This window comes from Cyanistes caeruleus, chromosome 10 (assembly GCF_971803275.1).
Source record: "Cyanistes caeruleus chromosome 10, bCyaCae1.hap1.1, whole genome shotgun sequence".
NCBI classification, from domain to species: domain Eukaryota; kingdom Metazoa; phylum Chordata; class Aves; order Passeriformes; family Paridae; genus Cyanistes; species Cyanistes caeruleus.
In genome coordinates this window covers 19,652,053-19,668,900 of record NC_141710.1, presented here as the reverse complement: position 1 = coordinate 19,668,900, position 16,848 = coordinate 19,652,053, and the positions used below count along the sequence as shown (strand labels likewise).

General features: G+C 39.3%; 1 protein-coding gene across 5 annotated transcripts in view; it reads left to right on the top strand.

Moving 5' to 3' along the window:
- Nucleotides 1–16,848, top strand: part of NAALADL2 (N-acetylated alpha-linked acidic dipeptidase like 2) — a 406,977-nt gene that overhangs the window by 176,129 nt on the left and 214,000 nt on the right. For all 5 annotated transcript variants that reach the window (XM_086844332.1, XM_086844333.1, XM_086844335.1 and 2 more), the window contains one exon: nucleotides 12,655–13,159. In XM_086844332.1, the coding sequence (XP_086700458.1) occupies nucleotides 12,663–13,159 (497 nt within the window). In that variant the 5' untranslated portion in view covers nucleotides 12,655–12,662. The remainder of the gene's footprint in view (nucleotides 1–12,654; nucleotides 13,160–16,848) is intronic.

The window sequence follows — 16,848 nt, the reverse complement described above, 5'->3', positions numbered from 1 at the left end:
TCTGTCCACATTCAGACCAAGCCCTCTGAAATGTCTGGCAGGGCAGCTACAGCCTTGGTGTCTCTGGGTGAAGCAGTCCAAGCTTGATACTTATAAAAAGAGATTGAAAAATTGAGTAATTAACTAACATCCTGACAGCCAATGATGTGTCATGCAATTTATGATTTTGCTTGTGTTGTAACAACCCCCTGGTCGTTTCAGGCTGCATTTTGGTAGTAAAAAAAGTAAGTTTGTGATAGAGGAGTGCTTTGTGACTTCCCAAGTTTTACATTTTCGTGCCATTTGCCTAATATTTGGTCTCAAAACAGCTTTACTTTTAAGTGCTATTGAAGATCATTTATTTTTAATACTGCCCCTGTTCATAAATAAATTATAAAAGCTGTGAGACATGCTTAATTTAGTTCACCATGTTTCTAAATACCCTTAATACATAAAAAAAAATTACAGGTATGTCCTATGTCTAAAATACAGGGACTTCTGTTTTTTGTTGGAGGAAAAGAAAAAAAAGAAGGAAGAGCATTCAGATTTTCAGTCTTGAATTTCTGTTAATGTACAGACTGTTTTCTGATGATGATTCTTGATTCATTTTAATTATAAATTTAGTCACTCTAAATTTTTCATGAGCTTGGGTGACTTTTCACTAGAGACTGATTTGCCTCTTTCCTTGCTGTAAATCATGAAAAACACTCTACTATGAAGCTCAGTGGAAGACATTTCGCTGTAAAAAAGTAGTAGAGATAAAGGAAGTGCTGCTGCTTTTTTGGTTTGCATGTCCTGATCCTCTTCCTCATGGGCATCTTCTGATTTTATTTATTTTTTATTTTTTTTTCCCCTGAGCTTGGAATTAGGTCATGTATAAATAAAGCTGATTAAGTTGTTTTGTGAGGGAAATATTCCCACTAAAACCCTAAATTTAATAAAAATGCACATTTTTAGTGAGGAAATGTTTATTTCTAAGAGAAATTATTAACATGTAAGGTAAAGCAGAGCATGTTCAGTTTTGAATGACATTTCTGGGGAAACTGAAAAATTTTGTTTTCATTTCTTGAAGTCAAAGAAAGTACAGATCCTTGTGGAGTTTAGGATCTGTATCCCTATTTCTATATTTATTTTTTTTTTTCTTTAATTTGTATTTCAAAAGGGAAGAAAGGCAGGAGAGACCAGGGCCATACTGAGAGTCACTACAGTGATCTAGACAATTTCCCAGGGGCCTGCAGAGAGACAGAAGCTGCATATGAATGATAGTTGGTTATACATTTGTTTATTTTATGAATTCTTCTCTTCTTCCTTCAAGGAGACATCTAAGTATTATAGGTAGAAAAAAAGGCTGGCAATTGGACTGTAATTCATATTTTGATCAAAATTATCTGTATAATGTTGAAAATGCTAATACAGTATTTTGCAGAATTTAATAGTTTGTATTGTTTGGAGTCACTGACAGCATGTTTATTGGGAGTCATTTTCAGAGTCAATTATGGACAATATTTCAATGAATATTGCCAGGTTATGTTCTTTGGAAATTAGCTTATTGATTCTCTTTAATTGGAGGGTGACTTTTTGAGAAGGCTGGTTTCTTACCGACTCCTGGCTCTGCACAGACGGTGTGAGCTGGTGACTGAGATTAAAATTAGGCTGGGAATAAAATCAATAAAAAGCTTTATAACTTTGAAATTTCCATGAAACTCTCAAATCAAATGTTTCTAAAATGAAGCTCTCTGAAGTAGCACAGGTTTCCATTTCTTTGTGTCACTGGAAAGGTGCAGCAGATGAAGCCCAAGCTAGGAAGAAATTGAATGTATTAACTGCCAGGTGAAGGAAGGAAAGCCTGAATCCAGATGTTTTTCCTGCTTCAGGCTGAAGGGCTCATGGATAGGATCTCTTCAGAAGGAGAAGTCTGCCTGGTCAAGACCAGGTCCTGGTGTCCTGCTCAGCCTCGCTATAAATCCAGCTGTACTCCTCATCCAAACCTGCAGAGCTCCTGCAGTGAGTCCTGGTGGGAATTCTGGTGCTTCCATCCAACCCAGCTGCAGCTCACTGAAGGGTTTTTTGGAGATGTAGGGAATCAACAGCAAGGCATTGTGCCAGAAGCATGTGTGACCAAGGCTGGGCTGACACAGACCTTATTTGTGTGTTTATTCTGTGCTTTCTTCTCTCCTGAGAAGTTTTGTCCACATTTTGGTGATGTAGAAATTGGCATCAAAGGCTGCAACAAATACAAGACATATAAATGCTTCATTTATCAGTAATTTGGCAAACCTGCATCATTCCTGTGCTTCAAGGGTTACAAGTCAAGCAGTTTTTAGCAAGCTGCTAATCTGCTGTGCTTGCTCTATAGTTATAGTTGCTTGCTGTCCCAAGAGTTTCCAGCAAATGCTCATACAATCTGATTAACATGGTTCACATACAAAGGGCGCTGGCCTGGGGACTACCACGTCTCATTAATGGAAATGAATTTTTCATGCCATGGCTGCTATGTCTATGTGTTAAGACTTTTCATTTCTTTTTCCAATTCTGTCTCTTTTCTGTATTGTATTTTTTTTTTTTTTTTAAAGCAAAAATGTCTGTATGAATTTTAACTACCGGTTATATTACAGGTCTGAGAGTTTTTATGTTTGCATGCTGATGTTATTTTTACTGAGAAGCGGATGTATTGGCAGCAGAGGAAAGAAAAGGAGTGCAATGGCACACATTTGTGTTTATATTGAACCCTTTAGCTCTGATTGAATGCTTGATGAGTTCAGCTTAAGGATGAGGTGACTGGATCTGTTTTTGGCAGCAGTCCTGCTTTGTGTGGGAGGTTGGAGCAGGTGACCCTGTGAGGTCCCTGCCAGCCAACATTTTCATGATTCTGTGAATTGTAAACTTTTCAGTGTAACTTTCCAGAATTAATTCCAGTATTGTAATTGATGTCTCATCACATCTTTTTTTAAGAGGCTCTGACATGTTCTGCTGTGATACAAATATGGACATGTTCTGGTTTTTAGCTGAAAGCAGTGACAGAAGGTTTAGTCTTCTCCTAGCACTGTTCCTTGGGGTATTTTGGATTAATGGTGCTTTTTAAAGAATATCAGAGAGGAAGCAGCAGCACATATTAAGCCAGTATGCAAAGTATGCTCTGTGACTGGTCATTCACAGATGCTTTCCTGTGGCATTTATTATTTAACATTTTTTGCTGTCAGCAGATTGTAATTTTCTGATTACAATTACTTCGTTTAAAGGTCCCAAACATCACTGGCTGTCCTGTCCAGGGTGTGTAGCTGGACATGGGTATCCAGCATCTTACAGGATCATCAGCCCTCATTTAGCTGATGGTATAGAGCTGAATTAGCAGAAACTATCAGCCCTTCTGTTGGTGCACTGTTCCCACTTTAGAAGGGAATTGCTGCAATACCTCTAAGCATCAGTTACATGGTTTTATAGCCTCCTTTAGCTCAGTGTACTAAGCTATATGTTTCCCGAATATGTCCTCTTTGTTCTTGTCATAATGCACACTTTGCTTCTGTTCAACTGCTAATGTCTCCAAATCAAAAAGTTCTACAGCATAAGCCATTTAAACTGTAAGAGCTATGCACAACCGTGGCCAAGTGTAAAGAAGGTTTATGAGAAGTTTTTCCTCCACAGTCGCTGATCTATTTTTTTTTTAGATTGTAAGGTGTGTATCACACTCTTCTCTAAGTGGTCAAGAAGCGTTATGGTTGCTTTTTAAGAAATTATTCCTTGAGAAATGTGTATGGACTAACAGTATTGATAAGCTCAGACTAGTGCCAGTCTGTGATATGTTGTGCATAGATGGAAGCTTGACTGTCAACCTGAGTGTGTCAAAAATGACCAGATCAGGCTGAGACTGAGAACTCAGGTAGTCTTCAGGATAATGGACTTCTCCAGTTTATTTCTTGCAATGCCCTCATCTCCATACAGCACAGCAAGGCTGAGAGGTTTCCCTAGATAACAATGGGAAACCATCAAAGAGAGGCTGGAGATTAAACCATGGGCTAAGCAGCCGTGCCTCTTCTCCAAGGATGTGGTCACAGTTGGGCAGGACTTGGCTGAAAGCAGCATCAGACCTGGCTGCTTTCGTGGCTCTGTTCCAGAAGGGCTTAAGTAAAAGTGTGAAATTCTTCTGGAGAGCTACTGAAAGCACATAAATTACTGATCTGTGAAGCTTTACATGAAGATGTACTTCATCACAGATCTTAAACCTGTGGCAGAGCTGCCAGAAGGTAGGTGTGCAGAGGAAACAGCAGAAAGAATGGGTGCTTCCTTTAATTTTTGTCCTGAGGAATCCACTGAGGATTCCTTTGTTGACCTGAGCCAACACATCTCGGATTTTCTTTTTAAGAGAAATCATAAACTCATTTCAGCATGTAGACATTGGCAGATTCAGGATGCTGAATGTCACACCATGTTGACTATGTGTGAAAAAACATGTTCTGATAAATTCACAGGAATTGTACACCATGCAAAATTACACCTCCAGGCAGACTCAAATGACCAAACTCTGACATTTCTCAAACCTGACAGCTTATTTCAGTGGAGATTTAGGAAAAGAAAAGGTCAAAGGACACCAAACATATTACTTCTCTACTCTGCCTATAGCTATAGCAACACTAAATCTTCTAATATTACATCTTGGAGCAAATGAAGGGTTTCTTATTTAGGCCCTAGAAGCAGAAGTAAACAAGGCTTAGGAAGAACAGCTGAGGGAGGTGGTGTTTGGAGAAGTCTTAGGGGAGACCTTATGTTCTGTACAACTCTCTGAAAGGAGTTTTAGCCAGGTGGGGTCGGTCTCTTCTCTCGGGAAACAAGTGCTGAGACAGGAAGAAATGGCTTTAAGCTGCACCAGAGAAGGTTTAGATTGGATATGAGGAAACATTTCTTCCCTGGAAGCCCTGGCACACCTGCCCAGGGCAGTGGTGGAGTCACCACCTCAGAGCTGAGCTGTTGTGGCACTTGGGGACATGGTGTAGAGGTGGCCTTGGCAGTGCTGGGCTGATGGCTGGACTCGGTGACCTTAAAGGTCTTTTCCAGTCCATCCAGCACTGTGGTTGTGCCCTTGTAGGGATCATGTGCAGGGCTGTTACAGCCTGGTGGCTCCAGCAAGCGTCCCCTTGCCTCGCCAGGAGCAGTCTCGGGGCTGCTAATGCCTGGCCAGCTGGATTGCCTCCTGACAGGAGCGTGGGGTGTCCGTGTGCCTGGGCAGGTGCACAGGGGACACCAGAGTGCTTTCAGAAACACGGGCTCATCCTGGGCTGCAGCAGCAGTTGCCACGGCAACGTCACTCTGTGTACTTGAGCTTTAACATTTGAGAGTTCACCCAGAAAATAAATTTGGCGTGGTTATGAAGTACACTTGGATGTTTTCTGAATTCTTTGGATACAGATCGTTGGAAAGAGCAGAAAATTATGTTACTGCCTTACTGTTTTCTGCCGTAAACCATGCACAGAATCATTAAAGCTGTCATCTATCAAAATATAGTAAAATTCCAATAAAGCTAAATTGTAAATGTTGCCATCTTCAGCTCTATATTATATTATTTTTAAGGGCTCCCTGTCATTGTTGAACTTGATAAAAATGAGTAAAACCCCACTGAGAAAGAAATGAAACAAAAAACAAATCTAGAAGATGTCTTGAAGTAAGAATTTAATTTTTTTATACAAGTACTGACCTATTTTTCCACAGCAAGTTAGAATAGCACAGGATGGTGACAGCAGGAACATTATTGTGTGTGTCTATCAGTATTTTGAATATATCATTTAAAGTCTGGTTTTATCCAAAAAATTACTCTTGACATGAGACATTACAGCTTTGTATTTCCTCTGTATCTCTGGTGTCCATAGGAAATATTGCTAACAGGAAGATTTGTCTTCTGGAACCAGCTAAGTTTGAGAAACTGATCCTAAACTCTGAGAACTGGAGCACTTGGAACAGATTTGCTCAGAAAGGATGCAGAGTGTCCTTCACTGGGGATGCCCCATAACCATTGAGATGCTGATCTCGTGCTGTATCCTCTGGGATGACTCTGCTGCGAAGTTGGACCAGTTTTAGATAAACTTGTATCCCAAATGGTCCAGAGTCACCAGCTTGTTTGTGGGTTGTGGTTTCTTTTTTGTTTGGTTTAGTCTGGTTGTTTTTCTTTTCCCAAACAGAATGTGTTAATATTTTCACTGCAAGATTTTGTCAGTGATGGTTTAAAATCAGGAATGGAGTTGATGCCTATGACGAGGCCAGATTCCCCTTTTTCTTGTTTGTAGCTCATCCATAAAAGTGACCTTTTAATTTTGGTTTTCTTTTGTTTGTTTTTGTTATTAGTTGGCTGCTTGGTTGTGGTGTTGGGTTTTTGTGGGTTTTGTTTGTGGTTTTTTTTGTTCTTTCCAAGATATGGGTTGAAACCACATGGTATTTTGCAATGTTGGTTTGCATCTTTTGAAGTACAGCAGATTCCCACTAGCACACTTTATTACTCTGTAGTAGCTTGCAAGTGTACAGTTTCCACAGTTAAAATGACTTAATTTTAAAAATAATAATTTAAATAGGATTGACTCTAATTAAAGAGAAAAAAGAGTTTGAAAAATATCAAAGTGAAATGTGCCCAAGCCAAATACTGGCAATGTAAAAATTTCCGAAGCAGAAATGAGTCATATAAAATTAACTTTCTTAAGAACTGCTATGGCCTGTTAGTACAGCTATTGCTGTCAGCATTTTCAAGTTAAACACCATTTACAGTGATTTTATTTCACATCAAATTCAACTATAAGCTTAAATGCAAATGTCCCAATAATAGTTTTTGTCCTGGTAAAGCTTTTTATCTTATTTCTTTCAGAGGTAATTATAATGTCTGGGGGGATGTAATGCAAAATATATTATTGATGAAACCTTGAAGTCAGAAAAATATATCTATGCAGGCAAACTGGATATTAGGTTAGTGTACAGACAGTTGATGAGAGGGAAAATGGGAAAAGGGAAAGACTGATGTTTTGGAAGAAGAGCTTTGGGTGGGATGGGCAGGAGCTCGGGCAGAGTTTTGGGAAGGTGGAGGTGGAGAGGTGGTTTGGGAGGAGGATTTAGGTGGTGGGGCTGGGGGCTGGTGCAAATGAAGAGATGTGGGATGGAATTTCTTCTCCTTACAGCCAGTTTAAGAACAGTGTGTTAGCACACGTACACAACACATCCTGACTAGCCCTGGAAGTCCTGATTCTCCGTCTGCTTCTCTGCATTTAGAAACACTGAAATCCTATCCAGTGCCCTTCTCAAGGAGAACAGCAGGATCTGAGAGTTTATTCCAGTGGAAAAATGAGTGATTAATTCATGAGCTAAGAAACTGGAGTGTGTGTGTGGCTTCTCTCTCCTTGTTTGGCGTTGTCATCCTGATGTTTGCAAGTGAGCAAAAAGAGTGAACAGTGAGAAAACCGAGCTGTTCCCACCCTAATGGGAGGGAAGAGCTGTCCTGGGAGCAAAGCAAAGGCAGCAGCACAGCACGTCCCACAAGAAACACACGGGCTCCGTAACAGAGCCATTTATACTGATCTGATTACACTGCAGTTTAATAAACCTCCTCGGCAGACTCTGCATATATCACAGATGCTGTTAGCTCCTATAAGGTTAGTAGATATATCTGAGTTTTGTTTCAGGCAAATAGGTATTTGCAAACTAAGTGTGTTTGAGAATGGAAAAGCTCTGTGTTAGTAATACATGCCCAGCATATTAGAGACCAGCTCAGGGTGCCTTTTTGTTACTTGATACTTCTCTGCTGGGGAAGAAGGAGCTTCCTGCAGTCTTTCTGCAAGCCCCAGGAGTTCTGAGATTCTGAAAAGGCAGCAGGCAAATATATTCATGTACCTATGCACATTGGGATGGCCCAGGATGTTATAGCTCAGGTGGATGATGCATTTGATTGTAGGCAAATTAATTCCTGCTCCAGCTGGACATTGTTGTGCACGAGTCTTTTCCATCAGGGTGCTGCACAGACCCTGTCATGGTCGTGTGGCTGTCCTTTGTGTTGATATTAATGGTATCCTGGCCCACAGGGCTGTTCATGATACAATAAAATCAGTGAGAGATTTTGGAAGAGGTTAAATATTCTATAACATTCATCTGTGCCAAAAAGGACTTACTAATGAAGAGACAACTTTAGATTCAACTTAGCTGTGTTTCATAGGCTGTTCTCCAGTCTGGTCTCTCTGTTGTTTCTGCTGTGACACTGCTCAGTCTTTTAGGTTGCATTCATCTGAAGTGAAATGTGAACAACTGGTGAGTTTTGTCATCTGTTTTCATCTGGTGGCTCTATGGAGTGACAAGGTATTTAATTGTCCTGCTGTAACTGAACTGCTTGCCAAGCCCATATCCCAAAGGTGAAGGAAGGGAGAAATCATTACTGCACAAAATTAAGGCAGTGCTGATGGAAGTATCACATTATTATTTTTGAATTACAGGGTAGTGTAACATTGCTGTTGACAAGGGCATCATAATCTCTTCTGCAAACAAGTTTTGTCAGGGATTTATAATGCTGAAGAAATTTGTCTAGGCGTGAAACTTGGCATGAACTCGTTTAACAAAGTACTAATTTGTTGTCATACATACTTTAAAGCCTTGCAAGTGCAGTGGGTGTTGAGTTCCATGATCAGCACAGCTATTGGCCCTTTGAACAGGTGATATTCCATCTGTTTTTGGGGTTTTCCTAGACACAAAAAGATTACAGGGACTTAGAGGAAAAGGGCTTTGTACAGAAGATACTGAGAACGAAAGACCCCTTCAAAATGAGATGAGCCAACAGCTCTGGAATTTTGGATTTGTGACTGTACAAAGAGGCCACAATGCCTTCAGGAGAGTTCCTGGGTGAATTTTGCCTTTTCAGTGCTGAGTGGCCTGAGAAGGGCTGGCTGTGGGCAGCCTGTTAACACTTGCCACACTTCCTGAGGAGCATGAGCCTGCTAATTGTCTATTGCTAATCAGCTAGTTACGAGCTGCATTTTATTGCAGTCACAAACAGTTGACAGTAATATGATCATATTGCTTTTTCCTTGTTGGTTTCATAAAATGTTCATGTAAACTCACCTTTCTGTTATGGAGGTATTGGGGGGTGGCAGGACCTTTAATGAAGATCGTATTCTATAGTTTTCAAAAGCTTTGCTGGTAAGGGATTGAAGCAGGGGAAGTTACCAAGAAAAGAAGTTTCTGGTGGTTCCATAACAAGATGTTTCCATCAGGCAGGATGTAAATGTGTTATTTTTAAGGTCAAAGCACAGGCAGAGAGTTTTGAAATGGGCTCGTTAAGGCAATAATGATCTGATAAAGCTGACTCTCCTGATTTCTTGTGTACAGTTAATTGAAAGGACATTTAGCTTTGGTTTGATACCTCTCTACAAACATTCTCCTCACAAATCAGTGGAAGTATAGAAATGTACATCAGCTTTATTGGTCATCAGCTTGGCTCTGTCCAGTGTTCCAGAGTTTATGATCCCCTTTGCTGTCCCTATACAGTGGCTTTAAAGCTCACTTGGTGCATATTCAGACTTCTGGCATTTTGCAGTTGCTCTTTTATCTTTATAATAAAGCATGTATTTAACAACAATTAAATGTTGAAACAGCTTGCTGGCAGATGGGGTGAATTTTCTATCTCCTGAAGTTTTCAAAAATGTCTTTCAAAAATATGTTCTTTTTATGGTCTGTGTTATAGAAAAGACTGAACGAGAATATTGCAGTGCTTTTTCTTGACTTTCAATTTTTTTCTGTATTCCTATTGTCTTTTTTTTTCCTTTTCACAATTCACTCTTACTGTAGATATGTAGTGTTTTCTTTTCCTTCCAATTGCAAGTCAAAACTGCATTTAATACATAATGTTTAAGTCATGCCTACTTCCTTAACCAGCTAGATACCAAATTGCAGGGCACAAATGACCTATGCCTTGAGAACTTTGTAAAATTCCTTTTGGAATGGTTAAATGCAGCTCAGGCCCTGAGCTCAGATACTTCCAGGTAAGTTTTGCTGTGTCCTTAGACTGAAACAATGAGTTCAGAAGTATTAGTGGAAAAAGTGAACAACTGCAGCTACTCTTGCATTCTTTGCATTCTTTAACTAAAGGACGTGTGTTGCTAATAAGATTCCCATACTCCAAAGACTGGTCTCAAATATAAAACTGAATTGAACATTGATTTTTTTATTTTAGGTCATTTAGCTGCTTGTGTTTTTCCTGTTGTTTGGTTCTGTTTTTTTTTTTTTATTTTCCTGAAGTGAGGAAACTGGTTGTGGTGCTTTGAATGAAAATTGGCTCGCAGAGATGCTAAGCGGTGAAATGGGGTTACTACTCATCTGCATAATAACCATTACTAAGCATTTCAAGATATTTCATATGAATTTTTATTATGCATTTATATGTAGATTTAAATAACCTTTATTAATACACTCCATTGAACAATAGCAGACTTTTTTTTTCAATATCATAAATATGGGGAAAACATAACTACCACAGATAGGCAATGGTCAACATTTATAAGCTCAGCAAGATTAATATTTGCCATGAAACTGCATCTGAAAAATTGCCTTAATTCTTGTTTATGGCTAGTACTGTATTAATCTTCCAAGGGTTTACTTATTTGGCTAAAACAGTTTGTTATATGACATCAGGAATTCTAGAGACAAAATTATGTGTTTATGAAATGCAGTGATGATTTACTTTGCTTAAAGGGCAAAACATCAGTCTTTAATTTCTAATAAAAAGCAATATGGAGTTGGGAAGATGAGGTTGTTGGGCAGTTGATATTACCTAGCAGTGATCTCTGTCACTGACGGTTTGCAAATTAATCCTTCCACTAATAGAAGAGGAAACGGAGTGAAAGGGCAGATAAATAGCTTGAAAATGAGTTATCTCAATTTTTCAAAGAATATTAATACATGGTTTGATGTCCAGTTGGTGCTTGGCAGAAAGCTCAGTGCAGCAGGCATAATTTCTGGGGCTGGCATTATTGAATATCTTCAATATATTGAATATCAATATATTGAATATCCTGAACAACCTGGATGGAGAGGCAGAGCGCTCCCTTGGGAGACCTGGAGGTGATTCACAGCCTGGGGATTGTGGTGCTGAAGTTCAGAGCATCCTTCACTCCTGAGGGCTGGGCTAACAAAGTCCACAGAGGGCAGCCACAGCAGCTTTGCAGCTGTTTGACTTTGCAGCCATTTGTGGACTCCACTGGAATTTAAAGACTAAATTTGCAATTGTTATTTAAATGAATAATCCAGGCTTTCACACTAATTTAAGGGGCTTTAGTTCATCTCACTCTAAACTCTGTTGCTCCCGCTGCATATGGAAGGGTTTGGACTGCAGGGTGAGGATTGATTTGCAAAGGGACTGGAATGGTGACTTGGAGCATGTGGGCTCTCTTGGCTGTTCCCAGGCTGACAGTTATGGGTGAGGGAAATTTATATGGCTGTAGGGGGAAAATAGGAACTGTAAATTGGTATTGTATAGAGGCAGATAGCCTTTCAGGGGACAATAGGCTGTTTCATTATATTGGAGCTTGCAAGCAGTTTGCTCTCTTCAGAGAGTTTCAAAAAGCTGAATTCCACTTTGCCATTACAGTGGGTTCCTCTATTACATGGTAATGTTACTTGGAGGTGAGTCTTGGAGAGTGAAAATGCCTTAAAACATAAAAGTGGAGTGATAATGTAGTGTTGTAGGTGTCAGTCTAGCGTTCATCACTATGAGAGGTTTCATATCTTTATCTTCATTTTATTCTAATTGAGAAGTGAGTCTGATGTTTGAAAAGCCCTAAATTACAGATGCTTATGTGTTGGAATGGCTATTGTCAGAGTGTGGGGGGGAAAGGCACCCTGTTGGTGCGCTCTGTCAAAAGTGATTTGTTGAAAATTGACTTTGAGTGTTTGTACTGGAGGTCAGAGTTCCTTTTGGAGGGCTTCTACTTCCATAGAAATATCTAGAAGTGCCACAGTTATGCCTTGCTATTAAAAGAATGATTTTGTTACAAATACTTACCTGGCAGTGCTTTTGATTCATTAAAATGGGAAAAATAAGTGGAGCAAAACAGCTGGGACAATTTCTAAGTAAATTCATCAGTCATTCAGGAACTATGCATTTAAAATACCTATAAATAATAGAATGCTCCATCTAAATGGAAGCTTTTTATTGATATGTAAGTACAGTGTCACCCTGAAGTTTCTTTTTTAATTTATCATTTCCTTGTGTTTAGAAATCAGATCAGGCAATTCATATTATTTCCAGCTTTTCAGCTTTATTTTAGCAGCATTATTTTGTATGGTGTGTGAAATGAGATTGGTGCACACACTTGTTAAGCTTTAAAATTACTTTCAGGTAACAAATAATTGTTTTGGAAACTCTGAGCCTTCAGTCAATTTTTTAATATTATCTCGAGGACTGACAAAATAATTGGATAATTTCAGTGCTTTGCCATTGGCATTTTAAATTCCTTTTATTCATATTCTTACAACATATTTCCCATGATGGTGTTCATGGGACTGCTGATCCTACAAAAGACAGGACAATGGAAATGGAGAGAGTGAAATACTGAGAACTTTTGGCTTTATTGCCCGTTTCATTCTCTCAGGTTTACAGAGAACAAATAAATGGATTATGTGTGCACACAGAAACAAACATTTAGGTATTAAATTTTGTTTTAATAGATAAAAAGATGGCCTATCACAAAGTGAGTGCAGACCAGAGGGCACAGGGGCACTCTCCATACCTTGACAACGATGAGCTCCAAGCCACGGCGTTGGAGCTGGAGTGGGACATGGAAAAAGAGCTGGAGGAGCCTGGATTTGACCATTTCCGCCTGGACAGCGCAGCCCAGCAGCACCTGGGGAACTCCCAGAGCCCTGACCTCGACCTGGAGCCCATCCAGCCTTCCTCTTCTCCAAAGGGAAGATTCCAGAGGCTTCAGGAAGACCCTGACTACATCTCCCACTACACCAGACAGCCAAAACCAAAGAGCAACCGCTGCAGCTTTTTTCGGATACTGAAAGTATTTTGCACTGCTTTGATTTTATTTATTTTTGGAATTGTGATAGGATATTATGCACGCAAGAAATGCCCTTCTCCCCCAACATCTCAAAAGCCAAATAATCTTCATATCTACCATGAAATTCTCAAGGAAATCAAAGCTGAAAATATTCAAAAGATTTACAGGTATGTACCTTGGCAGTTTTTTTTTTTTCCTCAATGCTCTCAGGTATCTCTTCTCCTGATTATTATTTTTTTTTTTTTAAATATGGAATCTTATTTACAAAACACGACTTTTTTTATATTCGTTTTTATCATGATGCTTGGGAGATGTTCATAAGGATATACAAAATTCATTTTTAATAATGCAAATTTTTGCTAATCGTAACAGGTTTTGCTTTAATAATCTTATATTGCTAAATACATTATTATCTTTAATGTAAATTAATTGAAAACCACAGATTATTCAAATTGAATTGAAATATAGACAGCAGAACAGCTGTCCTAGATCCAGCTGACTGCCAAATAACACTGTTGAAAAGCAAGGTTGATATGATGTTTTGCAATATTTTGTGCTTTAAGAAATCCGCATCTAATTTTTGGCACAAATGTGAACTCCAACTGGTGTTTTTTTCTCTATATGGTAAATGAAACCTTTATTCTCCGTAGGTTTAGGGTGGAAAAATCAACCTTTGCACTCTGAAAGATGGTGATTTGTTTATTTGTTATTCTTTATTATCTGTTTAAAGAATGTAAATTTTTGAAAAATACCTGGGCTTGACTGGGTTCGATTTTATTATTTTTTTGAATGTGAAATCCTTTCACTGGTTTGACAGTCTATAAAACATGTTTGTATCAGAGTACAGTCACTTTTCTGTAGCAGTGAGTGTGGAAGAAAATAGGTTTTCCTGCCAGCTTTTGAAAGTTACTTTATAAGGTGAGTGAAGATGAGTGAAGTTTTTGGCTTCTGGAATGCAAATTCGTTTTTGATGTTAAAGGTAATGCATTACAGATTTTTTGTTTACTCTGAGTTCAGAAGCAGCAGAACTCCCATACCTGAAGTTAGAAAAGGTTGTTGTCATGGTCATCCAGGTGTGTTACTGAATAGAACAGAAATACATCAGAAGGGTGTTAGAACAGGGGTGTTCCAACAATATTTGTCTTGTGTTATATTTGCTAAGCCAAGTCTTAAGTCCTGCAGTGGGTAATACCATGTTTTGAGCCAACACTTACTAAATTGAAGAGAAAAAGTAAATATGAAGGGTTTCATGTCAGTTTCATGTACTGAACTGATTCTACTTCATACAAATGTAATTATTTTCATAAGGGGAAAGAGTACAAGTCATGAAAAATGTTGATTTTTAAAGTACAAAGATAACTTGTTTGTCTTTCAGAGAGTAAATTGAACTGAATTCTGTCATTAGGCTTTGTCACAACCGAAGTATTGGAGTAAGCTAAGGCTGAAGATTGGGTGTTATACAAATTACAGCAAATTGCTGACATGTCTGTCAGACTCAGGATAATACTTCAGTTCTTTGTGTTTTGGGACTGGGAATAACTTGCCATTCTATTATTTCAAAGGGTGGTTTAAAACCATCTCTTTTAAAACCCTTTATCACTTGTCAAATGATTTCAGCTTGCTATTGGGATACTAGTGAGAATCTGGATTTTAGGTAAAATGAATAACATAAATGCTTGGAAACTTAAAAAACTTATGTAGTTGCCATCCTGTAACATAATTCTTAATATTTCTTTGGGTTTCTTTTCTATTTAATAGCATGATTTCAGTGAAAGCAGTCAAATATTAATTCAGCTACCTATCAACTCTGTATATAAATATATAATCAATGCTTTTAGTATAATGCATTACCCACAAGGCTTTTCCTACCCCAGCATTTTGTTCTGAGACAGGTTTTATCACATGTTGTGTTCTACTGCTTTCCCCAACATCTGTTTGGCAGGAGTCAAGAGTGACTGCAATGAAACCTGGCTGTGTGTAGGCCTAGGAGGACAGAACATGCTACATATGTTGCTTGGGGAAAAAAAAAGAAAAGCCCAAACCTGACAAAATCAATATATGTTGTTGGAAAACTTCCTTCAGTAAAATACTTTGAGTTACTAGGAATAAGTGGCAGCTGCTTAGCTTGCAATTTCTAAATGTTACTGAGCATGACATTAATTTAATTTTCGTTGTTTACTCCTTAGATCAGGCTCAGATGGTATGGGAGTTTGCTAACAGTCCTGTAAAGGAATTAGGAGGAAAAAAACCTGTTTAAGGGACACAGAGGTGCCAATCATAGTTCTGGAACAGACATCACCTTAATGTGCTTGAAGGTCTGGGGTGGGAGTGAAATCTGCTCATGGTTGGATGAAGCTTTGAGGATTTGACCCTTCACAGTTCTGAAGAGGTGGCAGAAGTGCTCCAGGGAACTTGTGTTGGCTCTGTTTGGATTTGGACTGGATTTTGTGTGAGTTGAATAAAGCCTGTCTACCAGTCCCTGTTAGGAATGGAAGGGGCTGAGTCCCCATCCCTGGAGGGATTTAGGGGACGCGGAGATGTGGCGTTCAGGGACACGGTTTAGTCACCTTGTCACTCAGCAGTGCTGGCTTAATGGCTAGACTCAATCTTAGGGGTGTTTTCCAGCCTGAACAATTCTGTGATGGTGTAGGATATCTGCAGTTTGTGTTCATGGATTGCTGAATTGGGATATTCAGCTGTTCCTTGTGGCTTCTCCGCTGGTGGCTCCTGGTGAGCTCCTCTTTTGTCAGTCCCATCCTGGCTGTCTTTATCACCCACAAGGTTTTTTTCTCAAAGTGAGAAGCTTCCATATCCAAGTGTTTCTTGTTTCCTGGTCAGTTGTAATCAGCACTGTTAAAACCTTGGGGCTTCAAACCTTTTTTGCAGGTAAAGCCTGTGAAATGCATACCTAAGGAGCAAAGAGAGCCTGGAACTTCTTGGAAAATGGGAATTCTGGAGATTTGGACTGAGTGAAATGTACAGGCTGGTGCTTGCTGAGTTGCCTTTGCCGCAGGAATGAGGAATCCCTGCAGGAGCAGAGGCTCCTCAGGAAGGGTCTGAGGAAAGGAGTGCTTGTTCCCCTGGGCAGAGATTCATTTAGTGCCTACTCCTATTAACAGCTACTGTTAATTAATTAACAGCTGCACTGACCTCTCCCTGTGCTGACCTAGACCCCTGCTCACTTCACTCATCATTAGTTTTGTCCCCTATATACAAATTTTGGGGGTTTTTTGTCACACCAGCAGCTGAAAAGAGCATTGCAAAAAGCAAGTCTCAGTGGGATCTCATTCTGTTTCCTCCTGGATATCAGTTCCAAGTATTTCTTGTGCTTCTATCAAAAATGCAAGTATTAAATCTAGCTAGGCTCGGTCTGAAGCCAGACCTGCTTCATCTTGGGAAATGGATGTTGGCATATTCCCAGGGAACCAGGAGCCAAGTGAGCTCCCTAGATCTATTTCATTCCCACTGCAGAATCACTTGGGATTCTCTTCATTCACATGATAATTTTGAATGTGTATTTATAAGTACAAAGCCCCTTTTGAAAGGAGATAAGAGTAATATCAAACAACGGAAAGTTCCCACTTATCCCCCTGCCACCTCCCCATTGAAGAATGGCTCAGGGAACATGGGGAGGTGTCTTTTGTGGAGGAAATATGCCCCGTGTGACCCAAGTGCTATCTGTGGAACAGAGACTCGATAAATTTAGGTTTCAGATACCCACTTATGTCAAAAATGATTTCTTTTTAAACCAAAAAATAGGTTATATCTGTACTTCAGAGGTGTTAATAGAAAGGCTCGTCTGTTTTATAGTTTTCCTGAGTTTCATTCTTTTTTAAAATTTTGTTTCTTTTCCTTA